At 46.5% G+C, this 23,317-nt stretch overlaps 1 protein-coding gene across 1 annotated transcript in view; it reads right to left on the reverse strand.

The window, feature by feature from the left end:
- Positions 1 to 15,464: 15,464 nt before the first annotated feature.
- LOC122542181 (vesicular glutamate transporter 1) overlaps positions 15,465 to 23,317 on the reverse strand; it is a 71,510-nt gene continuing 63,657 nt past the window's right edge. Inside the window, exons 9-12 of the mRNA XM_043679623.1 lie at positions 23,100 to 23,232; positions 19,671 to 19,781; positions 19,352 to 19,479; positions 15,465 to 16,075 (exon numbers count right to left, since the gene is read on the reverse strand). Of these exons, the coding sequence (XP_043535558.1) occupies positions 15,752 to 16,075; positions 19,352 to 19,479; positions 19,671 to 19,781; positions 23,100 to 23,232 (696 nt within the window). The 3' untranslated portion in view covers positions 15,465 to 15,751. The remainder of the gene's footprint in view (positions 16,076 to 19,351; positions 19,480 to 19,670; positions 19,782 to 23,099; positions 23,233 to 23,317) is intronic.

The raw sequence follows: 23,317 nt of genomic DNA on the forward strand, positions 1-23,317 counted from the left end.
ATTGAGCAGAAAGACTCTATAATTCTAACCTTTCACTTAGTCTCTGGGACAGATATGTTTAAATTCTTTCATGAGGTATGGGCATCACTGGTAGGGACAGTGTTTGTTACCCATCCCTAATTACCAAGCGGCTGGATAGGGGGTATTTCAGCAGGTGTTTAAGAGTCAGCCATATTGCTGTGGGTTAGGAGTCACAAGACCAAGTAAAAATGGCAGATTCCACTGCCCTAAAGGGCTTTAATAAACCAATGGGTTTTCACAACAATGAATGGTAGATTCGCAGTCACCCTCACTGAGATTGGCTTTACATTCCAGATTTTATTAATTAAATTTAAATTCCACCAATTGTCAAAGTTGGATTCAAACCCATAGCCAGCAGAGCTAGCCCGGTGCTCTGGATTATTAGCCTAGCAATATTTCCGCTTCATCACCATCTCCCTGCAAGTCTTGATTCACGATACTGACCTGCGATGGACGTGGTGTCGAAAATTTCAGATGAGTGACAAATTGCGTTTTCTAATGGAGAAGGATTAAAAAGCAGGTGAATGGAGTCAGCTGCAGTACCTTTTTCCCAAACCCTGTTTCTCTAATCCCCCATCCAGTGTGACCACCAGCCCTGAAGGTCCCTAAAAGTATTATTCTGACGTTATCTTTGGTTGCCAACTCTGAGCAGGCTGGTTCCTGAATGTTTGATCACATGACCAGTCACCCACCATCTGCCATATTCCTGCATTGGTCTGTCCTCTGTTAACTGTAACCAATACAAAAGTGACCGTAGATCGTTTTTCACTCCCAATGGTTTAATCTTGGCCACAATCCTTTTCCCAACCGCCTCCCAAACAACATCTAAAAGACAAAATGCAAAATAAAACATCCTTTTTAATGTCCTTAATGATGTTTCTCCTAGTCGCTGCACAGAACAGTGGCAGGGAGAATGCAATCATAGACTTATACAGCAAGGAAACCGACTCTTTGGTCCAACCAGTCCATGCCGAACCTAATCACAAACTAAACTAGTCCCACCTGCCTGCTCTTGGTCCATATCCCTCCAAACATTTCTTATTCATGTACTTATCCAAATGTCTTTTAAGTGTTGTAACTGTACCTGCAACTATCACTTCCTCTGGCAGTTCATTCCACACATGAACCACCCTCTGTGTAAAAGCTTTGCCTCTCGTCCTTTTTAAATCTTTCTCCTCTCACCTTAAAAGTATGTCCCTTTGTCTTGAAATCCCCCACCATAGGGGAAAGAAATACCTGCCATTCAGCTTATCTATGCCCCTCGTGATTTTATAAATCTCTGTAAGTCACCTGTCAATCAGTGAAAATAGTCACAGCCTATCTGTCTAACTCAAACCTTCAAATCCCAGCAACATTGATTAAATTAGATTACTTACAGTGTGGAAACAGGCCCTTCGGCCCAACATGTCCACACCGACCCTCCGAAGAGCAACCTACCCAGACCCATTCCCCTACATTTACTCCTGCACCTAACACTACAGGCAATTTAGCATGGCTAATCCACCCTAACCTGCACATCTTTGGACTGTGGAAGGAAGCTGGAGCACCCGGAGGAAGACCACGCAGACACAAGGAGAATGTGCAAACTCCACACAGACAGTCGCCTGAGGCGGGAATTGAACCCAGGTCCCTGGCGCTGTGAGGCAGCAGTGCTAACCACTGAGCCACCGTGCCCCCATATTTTCTGAACCCTCTCCAGCTTGGTAATATCCTTTTTATAACAGGGTGACCAGAACTGGACACCGTATTCCAGAAGAAGCCTCATGAACAATCTCAACATGACGTCCCAACAGCGCTACTCATGGGTCTAAGCAGTGATGGTGAGCATGTTAAATGCCTTATATACTGCCCCATCTACAGAAGGTGGTGAACAACCTTGTTGAACTGTTGCAGTCTATGTAGTGTAGGAACAACCCCAATGCTTTTAGAAAGGGAGTTCCTGGGTTTTGACTCAGCAAGGGAAGGGACGACTATAAATTTCCAAGTCAGGATGATGAGTGGCTTGGAGGGAAACGTGAAGGTGGTGGTTGCTGGATGTTGTGGTGGATTGTGGTTGGGGATAAGGGCTGTCACCAATGGTTGTCTCCTTGCTGAGTCTGAGGGTCTATCTAATTAGTAATGTGGAGGATCAACCACTGTTGAGTCGTCACAAGAAGAGGAACTTGCCTTTATAACATGATGCAGTTGTGACCATGTTGCTCCTTTAACAAGGTTATGCTGTCCTTGGCTTGTTTTTCACAGAGTTTGTAAAAGACACAGACTCCAAAAGGTCTGGGTTTGAAGAGTTTTAGGGCCAGTTTGATTATAACTAACAGATACTGCCTCAGGCGGAAGACTTTCAAGTTAAAAAAAAAGTGGAGTGGCCAGTTCTGCCAGCACACCTTTTCTCTGCTTTGGTTTTGTTTATAGCAGTAATGAGGAAAAGGTTGCTGGATCCACAGAAGCAGGTCAGGCTGGTACTCTTTCTCTGACTTCTCTCTTATAAGACCCTGTGTTTGATTTTATCTTTTGTGCCAAAGGGTGTTTGTGGGGATTATTGCAAGTGTGGGGATCAGCATCATAAAGTTGGGATAATCTGTTGGGTTTTTGGAGAGATTAAGGTATTCTGTATTCTGTTCTCGTTTGCGTTTCACTTGGTAATCTTGTAAATCAATTTCGTTTTGTCTAAAACTAAGTGTTTTAACCAGTGGCATCTCCTCTGGAATATCGCGTTACACCCGCTTAAAACAATTAGCAAAGTTAGGGTCTGGGCTACTTTCTTGAAATGTTTTGAGGGGGTCTGGCCTGGTACATAACATAGTTTATTATATAATAGCAGTAGGTACAAGTCATATTGATTAGTTGATTATTTAGGGATGGTGACATCTCTGCCTGCATTCGGATCTCATGCTAGACTCCTCCTTTTCCACCCACAGATTGTGTGACATAATTTAATTGGGTGGAGCTTTATGTAGCTTCAACATTAACCCTTTCAGAACCATTACATTATACAGCAGTAGTATGACTATGCATCTGCAGCCCCTGCCCCTGGAGTTGGTGGAGGTTGGAGAAGGTGCTATTGATGGGACTCTGATGTATCATTTCAGAGAGTTATCCATCTAGAGCCAGATTTTCATCCCTTGGTGGTTTCAGAACTTGATGCAGATATGACTTAAAAACTGAAGTCCCAGATTTCTGGAACAAGTTTTCAAGGTGATGGCGTGTTTGGGTGAAATCTGGGAGTGGGAATGGTGGGAAGGAATAGTGGTGGTGGAGGCAGGGGGGGAGTTGCAAAGGAGGAATCCTCTCAGGTCCAACTCATAATTTGTGTTTTAGGTGCTTGCTACTGCACTGGGTAAACTAAGGACTACCATTTTCAAAAGGGATTTCATTGAATCTGAATGGTGTGGTTCACTTTAGGGCAGAACTGTCTAGTCTGCCTGAGGCCAAGGGGAAAGTTTCTCGCTGGTTTCATAAATGATCAGACTCTTGGGTTTCCCGTTACAGATCATAAGCATGTCTTCAGCTTTGCCCTTTGACCTCTCCCCATCCCCCTTCTCATGCCTATACGCTGCAGCATAGCAGCAGCAGGCCCTGTAATGGCTTCCGTTTGACTTTGCCAGGCACTGGGCCATCAGCTCCCAACTGTTGGAAATGCTCGGTGGCCGCTACCTGGGTATCTTCTGCTCAGTTAGCACAGCCACATGGGTCTAGGAGCCAAAATTCATTTGGTCACTGGGTCCCGTCCTTTTAAATCCATAATGTGTGGGGAGATGGCCCATCAAAGCAGTTGGTGGATATTTAAATTCAATCGAGGAATCTGGTCTCAGTGATGGCATCCACAACTGCTATCATTATTTGTTGTAAGAGTCCATCTGGTTTATGAATGTTCTTTTGGGAAGGAAATCTGCTGTCCTTATCCAGTCTGGCCTGCATAAAAGGCATCTGGAAGGGTATATGAAGAGGAAGGGGCATAGGCCAAGTGCTGGCAAATGGGTCTAGATTAGGTTAGGATATCTGGTTGGCATGGATGTGTTGGATCGAAGGGTCAGTTTCCATGCTATAACTCTATGTCATTCTTAATGCGAGTAACTGTAAAACAGTCGAGCAAGCCATTCTGCTCAAGGGCAATTAGGGACAGGCAAAAACGTTGGCTTTATCAGTAACTCGCACATCCCTTGAAATAATTAAATTAAGATCGTTCTGTTACCCTCTTGATAAGAATGAAAAAGACTTATTCCACAATTATTTTCATTTTCTTTCACGTATGGTGTATAGTTTCGTTCCCCTTGAGAAGGGATGCAGTTGTACTGGAGACAGTTTGGGGAGGTTCACTGGATTGATTCCAGAGGTGAGAGTTTTGTCATAGGAATTGAGATTGAGGGGCTTAGGCCCATGCTCTCTAGAATTTAGAAGAATGAGAGGAGATCTAATTGGGGTATGTAAGACGCTAAAGGGGATTGACAAATTAGATATGGAGAGGTGACTTCCTCATGTGGGGCAGTCTCGAACGAGAGGTCATAGTTTGAGAATAAAGGGGGTGCAGATTTATAACTGAGATGGGGTGAAATTAATCCTCTCAACGGGTCATGAATCTGTGGAATTCACTCACCCAGAATGTGGTGGATGCCAGGTCATTGAGTAAATGTAATGAGGAGACGAATGTTTCAATTAGTAATGGGTCATGGAGTGCGGGCAGGGAAGTTGAGTTGAGATCAGCCGTGTTCATATTCAATTAGAAGCAAAAGAAACTGCAGATGCTGGATTCCAAAGTAGACAAGCAGGAGGCTGAAGAACACAGCAAGCCAGGCAGTATCAGGAGGTAGAGAAGTTCAACGTTTCAGGTGTAACCCTTCCTCAGGGTCCTGAAGAAGGGTTATACCCGAAACATTGACTTTTCTACCTCCTGATGCTGTCTGGCTTGCTGTGTTCTATCAACCTCCTGCTTGCCTCTCGTGTTCATAGTCAATGGCAAAGCAGATTTGAGGGACTGAGTTGCTGACTCCTGGGTTCACTGGAGACAGGTACTGCTGTCAAGGTCAGCATTCATTGTCCCTTGAGCTGAGGTATCTTGCACGACCACACTGCAGTGAGTTTGGAGTCACATGTAGGCTGGAGACTTCCTTGCCCTAAAGGGACATTGATGAACCTGGTTTGTTTTATTTACAACAATTGCTGATAATTACAATGGTCACCATTATTGGGACTAGCCTTATACTCCAAAGTTATTAATTGGATTTAAATCCCACCATGGGGTTTGAACCAGTGACTTCAGAGGATTCATCAGGGGGCAAACGTCAATGGCCCGCGTGACTTTAATAGTAGACTGTGCTGTCATCATCTGTGCACCAACTCTGCGTCTGGCTGCTCACTGCGTGACAATGGATTTGAGTGTGATGACTCCCAAGGTCGAGCTGGCGTCCGTTGGCCTGCTCAGATATCAAGATCGATCTTTCAGTTGAATTAACGCAGACTTCTGTTGTGCTGAGTAACCCTCCCCACCATCACTGTGTTATTCACTGCATCTCTGCTGCTTCAGCCCACACAAACGGTGACAACATACCGTTACCATCTGTCTCCTTGTAATGTCGCCTGGCTGCTGTTCTCACATCTTCAGATTAAAAACAAAAGCTCAAACATGAGCAGGGAGGTTGAAAGAATGAAAAGTTATGACACAGAACAGCTCCTGACGAGCTTTGTTATGAAACGGTTGGTTAATAATTAAGCAGAGGTTAATACGCCTGACGTTAAGACAGCTTTATTCACTGAGCAGCTGGGACAACTAGTCTGACTTTGAACTCTGAACTCTGGGCACATCCTAGAAATGCACACCAGAACAGGCTCCTGTGTCCAACTCATGTTGCAGCCGCATTTGGATATGGGGCCACCAGACATTGCTGGGATTTGATCAATAAATGATGTGGAGCTTCTCATCAATCGTCAGTGTAATTACTGCTGTCTGGGACCTCTTGGGAACCCCAGAGTCTTGACCCTCGGCCTACATCCCAGGAACAAAGAGGAATTCATCTAAATTTATTGCACTTCACAGCTTGTAATATGGGAAATTACATTAAAATGTCTTGTTGCAGGTCTAAGCCGATTGAATTATTTATTCTCCAGGCCCTCCTAAATCTTTTCTTAAGCAATTTCGCCCACTCACTCTCTTGCCCATCCCTGTGAGAGAAAATAAAGTCATGCTGCAATCAAAGTTGCGTGCATCCTTGTTCCTGGGTTCAGCTCCTGGTTTAAGAGGATTTGGTATTTTGTGCGTCAGTTAACTTAGATGGTTGCTTTGCAATGCGGAGTGACTCCAGCCAGTGCATTGGGTAAAGGAATTGGGAGGCCATGTTGTGGCTGTACAGGACATTGTTCAGACCACTTTTGGAATACTGTGTTCCAATCTGGTCAAACCAGGGCAGGTCTTACACACTTAATGGTAGGCTCCTGTGCGGTGTTGCCAAGCAAAGAGACCTTGGAGTGCAGGTTCGTTGTTCCTTGAAGATGGACTCACAAGTAGACAGGGTAGTGAAGAAGATGTTTGGTATGCTTTCCTTTATTGGTCAGTGCATTGAGTGTAGGAATTGGGGGCCATGTTGTGGCTGTACAGGACATTGTTCAGATCAGTTTTGGAATACTGCATTCAATTCTGATCTCCCTGCTATAGAAAGGATGTTGTTAAACTTGAATGGATTCAGAAAAGATTTACAAGGATGTTGCCAGGGTTGGAAGGTTTGAGCTACAGGGAGGGGCTGAATAGGCTGGAGCTATTTTCCTTGGAGCAATGGATGCTGAGGGGTGACTTATAAACGCTTATAAAATTGTGGGGGCATAAGTAGGGTTAATAGTTAAGGTCTTTTTCTTAGGGTGGGGGGGTCAAAACATTTAGGTTGACAAGAAAAAGAAATAAAAGATTAGATTAGATTAGATTAGATTACTTACAGTGTGGAAACAGGCTCTTCGGCCCTACAAGTCCACACCGACCCGCCACCCACCCATTCCCCTACATTTACCCCACACTATGGGCAATTTAGCATGGCCAATTCACCTGACCTGCACATCTTTGGACTGTGGGAGGAAACCGGAGCACACCCACGCAGGCACGGGGAGAATGTGCAAACTCCACACAGTCAGTCGCCTGAGTCGGGAATTGAACCCGGGTCTCTGGCGCTGTGAGGCAGCAGTGCTAACCACTGTGCCACCGTGCCACCCAAGGGACCTAAGGGACAGCTTTTTCACATAGAGAGTGGTGAGTGTATGGAATGAGCTGCCAGAGGAAGTGGTGGAGGCTGGTGCAATTACAGCATTTAAAAGGCATCTGGATAAGTTTTTAAATAGGAAGGGTTTGGAGAGAATTAGGCCAAATGCTGACAAAATGGACTAGACTAGTTTAGGATATCTGGTCGGGCGTGGATGAGTTGGAACAAAGGGTTTGGTTCCCTGCTGGACACCTCTATGACTCTGTGGCTGAAGAATTCTCCTTCTCGACCTCTCCCCTCACTTCAGGGATGGTGACCCTCAGGTTAAACCACCACCAGTCATCTCAATGTCATGGTTTGGCAGGACCATGGTTACTTTACCTTTTCATTACATGTGAAAGTGGGCGTAACAACCTGTTTAATGTTGAGTCTTTTTACTGGAATGTTCTGGAATCATTGTATACTGTAGAATGACAGGATCCACGTACTCTGCGCTGATTGCTCCAACAACCTCAAAAGATTCTGTCAGAGTTTCTCATTCACTGTCAGGAAACTTCCAACCAACCCTTCCTATATTTATTCCCTTAAATAGAATTCCAATGTTTAAGCACATTCGTGTTCAATCCCCCCCAATCAAATTCCAATGGCCCAGCTTTGTTTCTTAGAATAGATTAGAGTGTGGAAACAGGCCCTTCGGCCCAACAAGTCCACACCAACCCGCCGAAGCGCAACCCACCCATACCCCTACATTTTCCCCTTACCTAACACTACAGGCAATTTAGCATGGCCAATTCAACTAACCTGCACATCTTTGGACTATGGGAGGAAACTGGAGCACCCGGAGGAAACCCACGCAGACACGGGGAGAACGTGCAAACTCCACACAGTCAGTCGCCTGAGGCGGGAATTGAACCCGGGTCTCTGGCGCTGTGAGGCAACAGTGCTAACCACTGTGCCACCGTGCCACCCATTTCTCTTCTCTGCCTGTCCAGGATCCCAGCCTTTTAATGCCGGAGTCTAATATAAGCGCTTCCTTGCTTGTCTCCCATGACTCATTGATCAGAAATCAAACTCAGCCAAGAACAAATTCATTGCCCTTGCTGCTGACTGAGGCAGAGAATCCCAAAGCAGAGTTACCCTTTCAGAGAAGAATTCCACTCAACTCCTACCCTACTGGAGACCCCTCATCTACAGACTGTCCTTACCACCCGAAGAAGGAGCAGTGCGCCGAAAGCTAGTGCTTCCAAATAAACCTGTCGGACTATAAGCTGGTGTTGTGTGATTTTTAACTTTATGTTTGGTTTTAGACTCCCCGAAACAGGAAACACCCCCAGTCAAAACAACTCAAGGTTTTGTATGTCTCAATATGATTGCCTGTAACTCCAGGGAGTGTATGCCCAAAATCTCTCCCCCCTTCAAGTCCTTTCATCCTAGGGGTCAGTTGAGTAAATTCTCTGAAGGTTTGTAAAGCAGTGATATCCCTTCAGAGACCAAAATGGTGCACAATACTCTAGATGAGGTCTCACCAAATTGTCCTCACTGTTTCCACTTCATTAAATGGTATATACAAGGACAGCACTGAATACAGGCGAGATTTGAGAGGAAAGTCTACAGCGTGTCAATGCATGAATCCTGGGAACTAATGAACACCTCTCCATACTTTTATCACTTTCCTTCTCCTCAATTTTCCAAACTTTAAAAGCCTGGAAGAAAATCACTACCCGAATGTTAAGGAGTAACCAGAGAAAAATGGGTGAAAAATATACAGGAGAAACTGAAATTTTCTTTTATCGGCGGGTGCCATCACGGGGTATTCACATTCCCAACATTGATGCACTATGCCTAAATATTGTCTGGACCTTTGACTGCTTTTCACAATGTGCTCTAAAGATGTTGAAGGTCAACTGATAAACAATCATGAGAAAGTGACTTTTTTTTTAAATAGTTGCCTTGTGCGATATTTTTTATTCAATTTTCTTGCCAAGGTTTGTGAATAACGAAGGCGATATCGCAAACGGCTATGGGGGGGTGGGAACAATGACATTCCAGCTGAGGCCAAAATACAATGAGGAGGGGGAAGAGTAGCAGCAAACCAGCAATCTCTGACGTCCAGGGACAGAAGGAGTCCGTTCAGCCCTTTGAGCTCGTTCCAGTAGTCAATCCAGTATTCAAGTTGACCCACCATTGTTCAAATTAAAACCGTTAACTGGACTAGACATTTGCAATGTATTTTGATATGGCTTTAGGGTGGCTTTTGTTGGCAGGTTGGTTGGGTTGGTAGCTGGTGGTCTCCTTTGCTAATAAGCAGTTTGAATGCCTTTATTTTTATTGCTCTTCCCCTCCCACTGTCCCATATTGTTCTCCCGTTACATTTCCCCCTTTGTGTGTTCTCCTCCTCCTTCACTGTCGAACGCTGTTCTCAATCTTCTTCGGTGTGGGTGACTCTGACCTCCAGCATCTGCAGTCCTCACTTTCTCCTAGTGGGTGTTATTCCCTTGGCTTTGATGTTTCAAGCTGCCTTTCTGGGCTCTTGTTTCTTTGGAGAATGGGAAGTTTGCTTCTCCGAGGAGCTTCTGAAAAACTCTCCTTGGCTTGTTGTGTTTTATTTATTTCACAGGATTTGCTGGCTGGGCTAATATTCTCTCTTTAATAATGCTGTGGGTCTGGAATCACAGGTAGCTAGATCGGGTAAGGGCTGTTGACTTATTTCGCTAAAGGGCACTAGTGAGCCTGATGGGATTTTTTTTCTCTGACAATCAACAACGGTTTCATGGTTATCATTATGCTAGCTCTTAATACCAGATCTTAGTGAATTCAAATTTCACCATCTGCCATGGTGGCTTAATTTCAATGTCCCTGAATATTGGCCTGAGTCCAGTTACATTACCATTATGCTATCACCACTGCTGCTGCGTCTGCCTCTCTTACCTCCTGCTAAAGAGTTGCCTTCGGTTTTGCACTTTGAGAGAGGCCGAATGATCTGATCTCTTGTTTCTGTGGCACTTCTGACTGTGTGGGTGCTGCCATTGAGCTGGATGGATGGCCTGGAGGATGGGGTGGAGTTCTATTAGACATCACGTGTCATTAACCTGTCCCACTGTAGCCTCTAAGTTAGTTTGACAGCACCTTCCAAACCGGTGACCACTACCATCTTTAAAGATAAGGGTAACAGATTCATGGGAACACCACCCCCTGCACGTTCCCCTCTAAATCACACCCTCCCCGATCCTGACTTGGAAATATATCGCCGTTCCTTCACTGTCATTGGGTCAGAAGCCTGGAGCTGCCTCCCTAATGGCGTAAGTGGGCGTCCTGAGAGCACATGGACTGCAGCGGTTCAAAAAGCAGCTCACCCCCACCGTCTCAAGAGGCAATTAGGGATGGGCATGACGGATCCTGACCCACCCAGCGATGCCCACTTTCCATGATACCATAAATGAATAGTGTGCACATTTCTGGGATACGGTGACTACACTCACCAGTACTTCCTTAGCTATTAAACACGTTGAAATATCCTGAAGGTATGAAATATTATAGAAAAATGCCACCCCCCACCCTTTCACTCTTTGCCTGCACAATTGGAGAGCAGTTAGGTTTGTTCCAACTTGCTTTTGGCTGGATCTGCGACGTCTTACCCTCTACAAATGCGGGGTTACCAAAACTCTGCCCTGTCTTAACTCTGTTGTAACTTGCACTGAGTTCCATTTACTTCTCACTGACTGTGCTCACTGGCTTACATCGGCTCCACCTCAAGCAACGCTTTGATGTTGAAGATTTCTTTTTGTTCATTCACGGGACGTGGGCATCGCTGGCTCGGCCAGCATTCAGAGCCCATTCCCAATAGCCCAGAGGGCAGTTGAGAGTCAACCACATTGCTTAGGACCTGGAGTCACACGTAGGCCAGACCAGACGAGGAGGGCAGATTTCCTTCCCCGAAGGACATTAGTGAACCCTTGTCGGTCTTGTTTTCCAATCGCTTCATGGTCTCATCTCTACCTGGCTCTGTAATCTCTTCCAGCCCTACAAACCTGTAAGAGTCTGTCCTACTAAAATTCCAGCGTCCTTGTCCTCCACCTTTGGCAACTGCAGGTGCCTGGGCCCTATGCTCAGGATTCCACACCGAAACATCTCCACCTCCCGCTCCCCCCTTAAGACATTTCTTCAAGCCGACCTCTTTGACAAAGCTATTTGTACACTTGCCTACATCTCCTTCAGAGGCTCAGAATCATACTTGTTTTACAACACTTCCATGGGAAGTGCCATGGGACTTCTAAATAAGTGGAAGGTGCTATATAAAAACAAGCTGTTGTTGTACGGTGGCATGGTGGGTGAATGGCTGGGAGCCTCTGGTTGGTGGTCTGTTAGACACCATGACATGATGAGGGACAACATACTGAAGAGGCTATGGAAATCATTGAATTCCTACTGTATGAAACCAAGCCGTTCAGCCCATTGAGTCCACACTGACACTTATCCCATTCTATCCCTGTATTTACCCATGGCTAATCCACCTAGCCTGCCCTTCCCTGGACACGATAGGGCAATTTAGCATGGTCAATTCAACTAACCTAATCTTTGGACTGTGGGCGGAAACCTACACAGACACAGGGAGAATGTGCAAATGCCACACAGATGGTCGCCTGAGGTTGGAATCGAACCTGGGTTCCTAGTGCTGTGAGGCTTCCAGATCCCAGTTCCAATGCTGGGGGCAACACTGGGACTGCTTCACTGGGCAGTCCACTGCCAGTGACATCTCGTGCCTACATGGATATAGAACACGCAGGAGATTTGAATCGTAGTCATTCAATATTACGACATCAGCCTCATAATAGAACATAGAACAGTACAGCACAGAACAGGCCCTTCAGCCCACGATGTTGTGCCGTCCATTGATCCTCATGTAAGGTAAACCTAATGTACGAACCCTCAAATTTCTGTGACCATATGCGTGTCCAGCAGTCTCTTAAATATCCCCAATGACCCCGCTTCCACAACTGCTGCTGGCAACGCATTCCATGCCCTCACAACTCTCTGCGCAAAGAACCCACCTCTGACATCCCCTCTATACTTTCCGCCAAACAGCTTAACACTATGACCCCTCGTGTTAACAATTTCTGCCCTGGGAAAAAGTCTCTGGCTATCGACTCTATCTATGCCTCTCATTATCTTGTACACCTCAATTAGGTCCCCTCTCTTCCTTCTTTTTTCCAATGAAAAAATTCTGAGCTCAGTCAACCTTTCTTCGTAAGATAAGCCCTCCATTCCAGGCAGCATCCTGGTAAACCTCCTCTGAACCCTCTCCAAAGCATCCACATCTTTCCCATAATGTGGGAAGATGCAGAGTTAGGGAGTTGGGTATTCACAGGGAGAATGAGAGAACCAAAACGAAAAGGAACAAGCATTCACAAACACACAATCATATCCACACACTCTCAAAGTCGTTGTTTGTTATAAGCATCCAATTGCAAGAGAATTTTGTCCCCAATACTGGCCCCTGGGTGCTTGGAGCTATTAGTTCAATTAGCTCCTCAAATTCCCTCCCCAGCAAAAGTGTGGGTGTACCTACACTGGACTGAAGGTCACCTCTACCTTCACACATCCCATGAAAGATTAGCAAAGGGATCTCCTCCATAGCACAGGGCAGTCTCCTTCCCTCACCATGGCATTGGCAGGAAGGGGGAGAAGTGATGGGACAGTGTTAAATGCGTCCACAGTGCTGCTCTTTCCAGCTCGCTGTGATTTCAAAACGGCAGCGCTGTCTGCTTAGTGAGTTTCCCAATCCTTTGAGAGGGAGAACGCTAAGTCAAAATCCTGGCATTCCTTCCACAACAGAGCCGCGGAGTATACATGATCTGCTGTGGTTCAAGTAGAGGCAGCTCGCCAGCACCTTCTTAAGGGCAATAAAGGGTGGGCAACAAATACTGGACTGACCCATGCCCTTTGAAGAAATGTAAATGAAATCAAAAGAGAAACCTTTGGCTTCAGTGGCAATGATGGAGCAGCAAGTGTAGGCCTCGGAGTGCCCAATTTCCCTTGTTGGGGCGGGGGGTGGGAGGGGGCAGGTCACACTGGAACTGAGGGAACAGGGAGGGCAAATAAACCATGTACTCCACTTTAACACTTACCTTCGAGTCTGGAGAGAGGGGTGTCCTCAGTCAGGAGGGGTGCAGGCAGCATTGGATGTGGATCAACTTTAATTTCTCTCCAGAGCTCAATGACTGGGGCCCAGGACAGGACTATGGAGAGGCCACTGTTCTCGGGCTGAGGGCAGGGCCTGTGTGCTTTTTAAAAATTCACTCACAGGATGTGGGCAGCATTTATTGCCCATTCCTAATTGCCCAGAGGGCAGTTAAGAATCAACCACATTGCCGTGGGTCTGGGGTCAGACCAGATAAGGATAATAGATTTCCCTCCCCAAAGGGCAATAGCAAGTGGATTTTTCCAACAATTTCATGGTGATTGTTAGACTTGTTGTTTTTTCAAAAAAAATCAAATTCAAATCCGTCATGACAGGGTTTGAGCATGGACCCCAGAGCATTACCTGGATCTCTAGATTCACAGCAATATCTCTCTCTCTCTCTCTCTCTCACACACACACACAAACTCTCTCATCACAACACACACACGTACACAACACACACACGTACACAACACACACACGTACACAACACACACACGTACACAACACACACACGTACACAACACACACACGTACACAACACACACACGTACACAACACACACACGTACACAACACACACACGTACACAACACACACACGTACACAACACACACACGTACACAACACACACACGTACACAACACACACACGTACACAACACACACACGTACACAACACACACACGTACACAACACACACACGTACACAACACACACACGTACACAACACACACACGTACACAACACACACACGTACACAACACACACACGTACACAACACACACACGTACACAACACACACACGTACACAACACACACACGTACACAACACACACACGTACACAACACACACACGTACACAACACACACACGTACACAACACACACACGTACACAACACACACACGTACACAACACACACACGTACACAACACACACACGTACACAACACACACACGTACACAACACACACACGTACACAACACACACACGTACACAACACACACACGTACACAACACACACACGTACACAACACACACACGTACACAACACACACACGTACACAACACACACACGTACACAACACACACACGTACACAACACACACACGTACACAACACACACACGTACACAACACACACACGTACACAACACACACACGTACACAACACACACACGTACACAACACACACACGTACACAACACACACACGTACACAACACACACACGTACACAACACACACGTACACAACACACATATACACACACGCACACATACACAACACACACATGTACACACATGTACACAACACACACGTACACACACACGCACACGTACACACACATACACAACACACACGTACACAACACACACACGTACATGACACACATGTACACAACACACACGTACACACACACGCACACGTACACACACATACACAACACACACGTACACAACACACACACGTACATGACACACATGTACACAACACACACGTACACACACACGCACACGTACACACACATACACAACACACACGTACACAACACACACACGTACATGACACACATGTACACAACACACACGTACACACACACGCACACGTACACACACATACACAACACACACGTACACAACACACACACGTACATGACACACATGTACACAACACACACGTACACACACACGCACACGTACACACACATACACAACACACACGTACACAACACACACACGTACATGACACACATGTACACAACACACACGTACACACACACGCACACGTACACACACATACACAACACACACGTACACAACACACACACGTACATGACACACATGTACACAACACACACGTACACAACACACATGTACACACACGTACACATACGTACACACACACAAAAACAATACACACACACGTACACACACATGTACACACACACATACACACACATGTACACACACGTGCACACACACGTGCACACACATGTGCATACACACACGTACACGTACACATACACACGTGCACACACGTACATGCACACACATACATGTACACACACACACGTGCACACACACACATGTACGCACACACGTACACACACACACGTACACACGCACACATACACACACATGTACACATACACAGAAAGACATTAGAATAGAGGGCCTTTCAAACCTTGGGATGAAAATAAGGTGAAGTTACCCTTTAAACAATTGGCTATTTATATACAATAGTGCCTATCATGCCTCCGCCACAAGACTCAATGCCCGTCCAGTTTTGTTTGTTGAGGGGATGGGAGGTTGGTGTTATAATGGGCAAGCTGCATCTCCCCACCCCCTAAAACCCACCCACCTCCCCCAGCCCCAGCTCAGGATAAGTCCCTGTCCTGTACGCTGCCGTACATGTACGCATCCTTGCCCTGCTCCTGGACGAACTCCTCCTTCCTGTCCCATTCATTGGTCCAGCCCCCGTTGGTGATGTTGGTGGTGCCCGTGGTGCCATAGCTCCCGTAGCCATCCTCCACCTCGGCCGCCAACTCATCCTCGTACATGAAGCCGCACTTCTCGTCGCTGAGCTCCTCGGGCTCCGCCCACGACTGCTTCTCCCCGGACGCAAAGATGCCGTAGAATATCACCCCCGCGTAGTGAACCAGGGAGGCGATCAGGAACACGTACTGCCACTCCTCGCGGGTCTTTTTGTTTCACAGGCCGTGGCCCAAAAAAAAATCAAAACACAACGGGCTGTTAGAAGACTCCTGCAATCATAGAATCTCTACAGTGTGGAAACAGGCCCTTTGGTCCATCCAGTCCACACTGACCCTCTGAAGAGTAACCCACCCAGACCCATTCCCCTACTCTATTGCTCTACGTTTACCCCTGACTAATGCACCTAAGCTACACATCCCTGAACACTGTGGGCAATTTCCCATGGCCAATTCACCCTCACCTGCAAATCTTTGGATTGTGGGAGGAAACCAGAGCACCTGGTGGAAACCCACATAGGTACAGGGAGAACGTGCAAACCGCATGATCCTGAGGCTGGGATTGAGCCCGTGGCCCTGCCACTGTGAGGCACAAGTGCTAACCACTAAAACACCATGCCACCCATAATCAGTTGCCCAGGCCGAAGTATTAACCATATCCAACAGCAGAGGGGTTAAAACATAATCAGAGAATTCCCACAGTGTGGAAGCAGGCCATTGAGTGCATTCCAGCAGACCCTATCCCTATAACCCTGCAATTCCCCTGGCCAACCCACCTAGCCCTCACATCCCTTGACACTGTGCAATTTAGCATGGCCAAAGGGCTACACGATGGCTCGGTGGTTAGCCCTGCTGCCTCCCAGCAGCAGGAACCTGGGTTAAATTTCAGCCTCGGGCGACTGTGTGGAGTTTGCACATTCTGTCCTTGTCTGCATGGGTTTCCTCTGGTTTCCTCCCACAGTCCAAAAATGTGCAGGCTGGGTGGATTAGCCATGGGAAATGCAAGGGTAGGATCTGGTAGGGATGCTCTTTGGAGGGTCAGTTGGACTCGATGGGCTAAATCGGTTGCTTCCACACTGTGGGGCTTCAAGTCCACTTAACCTGCACATCTTTGGACTGTGGGAGGGAACCCAACATAGACACAGGGTGAATGTGCAAACTTCCCATAGACAGTTGCCCGAGGGTGGAATCGAATCCGGAATGTCAACAATCTGCTTTTTTTCTGAAAGTAGCAATGGATATTGTGGACCTACAAGGGTCCTCTCACGAATGCTGGAGCTCACTTTTATAAAGATATTTTCAGAACATGTGGGCATTGCTGGCTGGGCTTGTCCCTAGTTGACCTGTGCAAGATAGTGTTGGACTGGTGCAGTTGGTGTAGTGTCAGGGTACCCACATGGCACCATTAAGGAGGGAGTGCCAGGACTTTGATCTGAAGGAACAGCCCCCATCCAAGTCAGGATTAGATTAGATTCGCTACAGTGTGGAAACAGGCCCTTCAGCCCAACAAGTCCACACCAACCTTCCAAAGAACCCACCCAGACCCATTCCCCTACATTCACCCCTGACTAATACACCTAACACTATGGGCAATTTAGCATGGCCAATTCACCTGACCTGCACATCTTTGGACGGTGGGAGGAAACCAGAGCACCTGGAGCAAACCCATGCAGACACGGGGAGAATGTGCAAACACCACAGAGACAGTCACCCGAGGCGGGAATCGAACCTGGGACCCTGGCGCTGTGAGGCAGCAGTGCTAACCACTGAGCCACAGTGCTGCCGCATGGCATATGCTCGCAAGCGACCTTACAGAGGGAGGATGGTGTCGGCACATATCTGCTGCCCTTGTCCTTCTCGCTGGTAAAGATGACATGCCCGTGCCCTTTTGGGGATCTGACATTGATGGTCGGTCCCGGGCTTCCTTCAGGGATTCAGGAGGCTCAGGTAGTGGGAGGGAGCTGGGAACTACAAACTCCACTAGGTTCTCCAGGCTCTATCAGCCCTCCCTGTGGGCTAGAAGAGAACAGGAGTGCTCTCCCTATTCTGCCAGAAAAGCTTGCAGCACCGCCTCTCTCTGCCGATAACAGGCCACTCCAATTTGTGGGATCTGCCCTCAAGGAGTGTCAAGGCTATAACCTCCTGCTGCTGGTTGACTCTCCCCATCCAGACTGTCCACTTATCCTGCAGTGTAGAGAGGATGGGAACACCACCATCTCCAAGGCACACACTGACTCGAGATTTGTCGGCCATCCCTGAATTGCCAGTGAGGAAGGGGGATAAAGTCTTTTAACTCTCTCTCTGACAAGGTTGCGGTGGGGAGTGGAATACCATTACTGTACCGACTGCTGCAGTTCACCAAGAGAGTCGAGCAACTCAACGGGCCTAATGGCCTACTTCTTCTCCTGCATCTATGGACCCTGTGTATTCAAGGCTGAGATTGACAGATTTTTAATCAGTAAGGGAAGCAAGGGTTATGGGGAAAAGGGAGGAAAGTGATCAAGACCAACCACAATGGCTTTGAACTGCAGTGTGGACTCAATGAGCTGAATGGGCTACTTCTCCTCATTATGGTCTAAGCATCTTTCCAAGGTTGGAATATCAGAGCTGGAGGAGATTAACCAATCAACCATGATTGGTCAACATCCTGTGAATTCCCTCAGGGGCATTGTGGGTCTACCTACAGCACATGGATTGCAGTCCTTCAAGGCAGCTGCTCACCCCCACCATCTCAAGGGGCAACTAAGGACAAGCAATAAATGCTGGGCCCAGCCAGTGATTCCCATGTCCCACAAATGAATAAAGAAGTTTGCTGATGACTATTTCACATTTTTCCCCTCTTGAAGTGTGTCGAGAATGCTTTAACTCTGAAATTACGGTCACAAACAAAAACAGAAGTCGCTGGAAAAGCTCAGCAGGTCTGGCAGGATCTGTGGAGAGAAATCAGAGTTAACGTTTCGGGTTGAGTGAACCTTGCTCAGATTCTCTTGATTGCTCCCCACAGATGCTGCCAGACCTGCTGAGTTTTTCCAGCAATTTCTGTTTCTGCTTCTCACTTACATAAGAACGATGAGCAGGAGTAGGCCGTCTGGGCCCCTCGGGCCTACTCCACCATTCAATAAGATTGTGGCTGGTCTTTTCGTGGACTCAGCTCCACTTATCCACCCTCTCACCGTAACCCTTAATTCCTTTATTATTCAAAAAATAGCTATCTTAACTTTAAAAACATTTAATGAAGTAGCGTCAACAACTTCACTGGGCAAGGAATTCCACAGATTCACAACCTTCTGGTCGAAGAAGTCCCTTCTCAATTCCATCCTAAATCTGCTCCCCCTAGTTTTGAGGCTATACCCTCTTGTCCTAGTTTCACCTGCCAGTGGAAACATCCTCTCTATGTCTGTCTTATCTTATCACTTCCAGTATCAACAGTTCGTTTGGTTTTTATTTAGTCTGGAACTATGGTAGTTTCTGCACGGGTCTGCTCACCTTATGCTTTGTCATTGCTCCCACGATTAAAGGGCACACCATCCCAGATAAAGTGCCCACTCCATTGGATAAACCCATTAAGATGCTGGCATAGCGTGGCGCAATGTCCAGATGGTTAACATTGAAACCTTCAGCAGAAAAGTAAGACACAAGATGGATTCAGTTGAGACATACCCCCATTTGTGCGGTGCTAAATTTTAAGTGAGAAAAACACATGCTAACATACGGCAAATACAGACGCGTTTCTGCTCATGGTTCATACTGTCCCTAACAGTAACAGGTGAAAATGACAGGAATTGGGGATGAGATCTTTAATCACCTGAAATTGCGAATCCACTGAAGCCAACGGCAAGGATGAGGAAAGAAATAGCCACTCCTTTTGTGTGAGAGAAGCCCACCACTAACAGAAAGGTTGCTTCCATTCCGAAACCTTCAGACGAGAAAAATAAAACAAGAGAAGCTTTACCTCAAACAGTGAAGATTCTATACAGCAACCTGCATTTATATAGCATCCCAAGGCAGGAGCACATGCAAACAAAGATTCATCACAAGGTTTCATATTTCCAGCATCCACAGTATTTTGCTTCAATAATGAGATTTTAGGGGAGGTGCTCAAAATCTTAGTTAAAGAGGTGGCTTTTAAGGATCATTTTAAAAAGTGCATGGTGAGGTTTGAGGAGGAATTTCAGAGTTTAGGGGCTTACAGGCCCTATTTTCACAGCTGATGGCCTGATGGTATTATCGCTGGACTGCTAGCCCAGAAACTATATTCTTAGAATATAGTACAGAGTGGGTCCTTTGCAGTTCTGAGAGAGTGTGGCCCTCATGAATTCCTCATGAGGGGATTTTCCTGCTCCTCGGATGCTGCCTAACATACTATGCTTTTCCAGCACCGCTCTAATCTAAACTCTGGTTTCCAGCATCTGCAGTCCTCACTTTTGCCCTGTTAGCCCAGAGTCCCAGGTAACGTTCGAGAGACCCAGGTTCAAATCCCGATGGGGAAATTTAAATTCAAGATAAATCAGGAATTCATGATTACCCTGAGTTGATTGTGGGGAAAAACCAATCCGGTTCATTAATGTCCTTTAGGAAAGGAAACTGCCTTAGTTACCTGTCTGGCCTACATGGGACTCCAGACCCATAGCAATGTGGTTGACTCTTAACTCCCTCTGGGCAACACATGCTGGTCTAGCCAGTAACACCCACATCCCATGAATGAATTAAAGTTATCATCACAAAGGGTTGGGTGTACCTGTCAGGCATTAATCTTAGTTACAGGTCTTCCATCCTGCCTTCTGGGGTCCCACCCTAGTTACTAACAATTGATTACAAAATATCTTCCTTAATTTATTAAAGTGGAATGTTTAAGTGGGTTAAAGACACCACTGTATCATTAGTTTTTTGAGAAAACCGAAAATATTGCCTTTATTTGGTGAAAGATTGCAGCATGCTGTTGTGCAGAGGCACCTGGGTGTCCTTATGCATAAATCACAAAAAAAATGGTTTGTGGATGCAGGAGGTAAATTATGAAGGGAAATTTGAACTTTGTCCTTCATTGTGAGAGGGATGGAGTTTAAAAAAAGGAGGTTATGCTGCAGAGTTGAGAGAGTGGTGCTGGAAAAGCACGGCAGGTCAGGCAGCATCCGAGGAGCAGGAGAATCAATGTTTCGGGCATAAACCCTTAATCAGGAATGGCCTGAGCAGGAATTCATGATGAAGGGCTTATGCCTGAGATGTTGATTCTCCTGCTCCTTGGATGCTGCCTGACCTGCTGTGCTTTTCCAGCCCCACACTCTCGATTCTGATCTCCAGCATCTGCAGTCCTCACTTTCTCCTAGGTTATGCAGTAGCTGTACAGGGTGTTGGTGAGGCCACACCTGGAGTACTGTGGGTAGTTTTGGTCTCCTTACTTGAGAAAGGATGTACTGATGCTAGAAGGGGTGCAGAGGAGGTTCACGAGATTGATTCTGGAGTTGAGAGGGTTGGCTTATGAGGAGAGATTGAGCAGACTGGGATTATATTCATTGGAATTTAGAAGAATGAGGGGGGATCTTACAGAAACATGTAAAATTACGAAGGAAATGGATAAGATAGAAGCAGGGAGGTTGTTTCCACTAGTGGGTGAGCTATGGGGCAAGGCCTCAAAATAAGAGGGAGCAGATTTAGGACTTAGCTCAGGAGGAACTTCTTCACCCAAAAGATTGTGAATCTGTGGAATTCCCTGCCCAGGGAAGCAGTTGAGGCTTCCTGGTTGAATGTTTTTAAGGCAAAGGTAGGTAGGTTTTTGAACAGTAAAAGAATTAAGGGTGATGGTGGGTAAGTGGAGCTGAGTCCACAAAAAGATCAGCCATGATCTTATTGATTCAGTTCCAGCCTCGGGCGACTGACTGTATGGAGTTTGCACGTTCTCCCCGTGTCTGCGTGGGTTTCCTCCGGGTGCTCCGGTTTCCTCCCACAGTCACAAAGATGTGCAGGTCAGGTAAATTGGCCTTGCGAAATTGCCCGTAGCGTTAGGTAAGGGGTAAATGCAGGGGTATGGGTGGGTTGCGCTTCGGAGGGTCGATGTGGACTTGTTGGGCCGAAGGGCCTGTTTCCACGCTGTAAGTAATCTAATCTAATGGCAGAACAGGCTCGACGGGTCTGATGGCCTACTCCTGCTCCTAGTTCTTACGTTCTTCTGCAGTGTCTTTAATGACTGCAGGACACTCTGAAGCATTTCACAGCCAACAGAATCTTTCTGCAGTGTGGTACCTGTGGCAAAGTGGGAAATGCGTTGTCAGCCATTTTCGATTTGATATTGGAGACTGAGGTTTGTTGCTGTGGATGGCCCTTTTGTGTTCTCTCTGCTCCTCGCTAGCAGCTTAAGGTTCCTCCAGGAACCTTGCAGCTTGAACTGTCTGGTTCTGTTGCGAAGAATGACTTAAAGCAAGCTGCTTCGGCTTATCCATCCATCTCTGTAAGTAACTACAGTCTGTAAGGGGAGCGTAGGCATCTCTCTCCCTCTCCCTCTCTCTCTCTCTGTTAGGGAGAGGCAAGTGGTTACAGCTTGATGGGCATCAAATCATGACAGACCTGCAATTCTTTGACCACCCGCCATTAATGTGTTACACGAATGGGCTGTTTAATTATCAGTCTGCTGGAGCCAATGTCGTGAATACATACCCAGCAACCTGGAACTCCTGGCTCTCAGGGAGGGACACTACCCACTGCACCACAAGGTCTGTCTAATGTGAATGATGAAAGAAAGGGAGAGTGGGGGCTACAATTTGCAATCATGGCACTAGCTATTCCAGAAGTGTAATTCTTTCTCGGAATTAACTTAATAGATGGATATCAATTCATCAACAACCACTTGCATTTATATAGCACCTTAACGTACTTAAACATCCCAAGATGTTTTGCAAGGAGTATTATCAGAAAGAAATGTAGGAATGATGGACCTCAATATAGTTAAACATCCCAAAATGTTTGGCAAAGGGTATCATCAGAGAGAAATGTGGGGATGATGGACAAATATCACCTTATGATAGGAGCTGCAGTAGTTTGGATGAGTTTAAATATTTGGAGGCTACAATCAGGCCAGCTGGAATTATTTGAACAGTCTGGTCTAGGGTGAGTTAAGGTATGGAGGAGGACATAGAATATTGGGCACATAAGCAGTCACTCATGCATAACTAAGAGTTACTAATGAAGTTGATGGCTGTGACGGAGAGCAGCATATTGCTTGGTCTGCCTTGCAGAAACTTACCTCCACAGTTCATCATCTTCCTGACGTTGGTGGTGGACATGATTTTCTTGGCTCGGAGGTGGTCCGCTAACTGCCCGCCAATGGGCACGACAATCGTCATGACGAGATGGGGGAGAGCAGACAACAGGCCAACCTGTGTTGAGAGAGAGTTCAACTCAGAGTTAACAATCTGAAATGAGAACACCCACTTGCTGAACAGGGAAACACGCTGTTTTGTA

This window comes from Chiloscyllium plagiosum, chromosome 39 (assembly GCF_004010195.1).
Source record: "Chiloscyllium plagiosum isolate BGI_BamShark_2017 chromosome 39, ASM401019v2, whole genome shotgun sequence".
Classification (NCBI taxonomy): Eukaryota; Metazoa; Chordata; class Chondrichthyes; order Orectolobiformes; family Hemiscylliidae; genus Chiloscyllium; species Chiloscyllium plagiosum.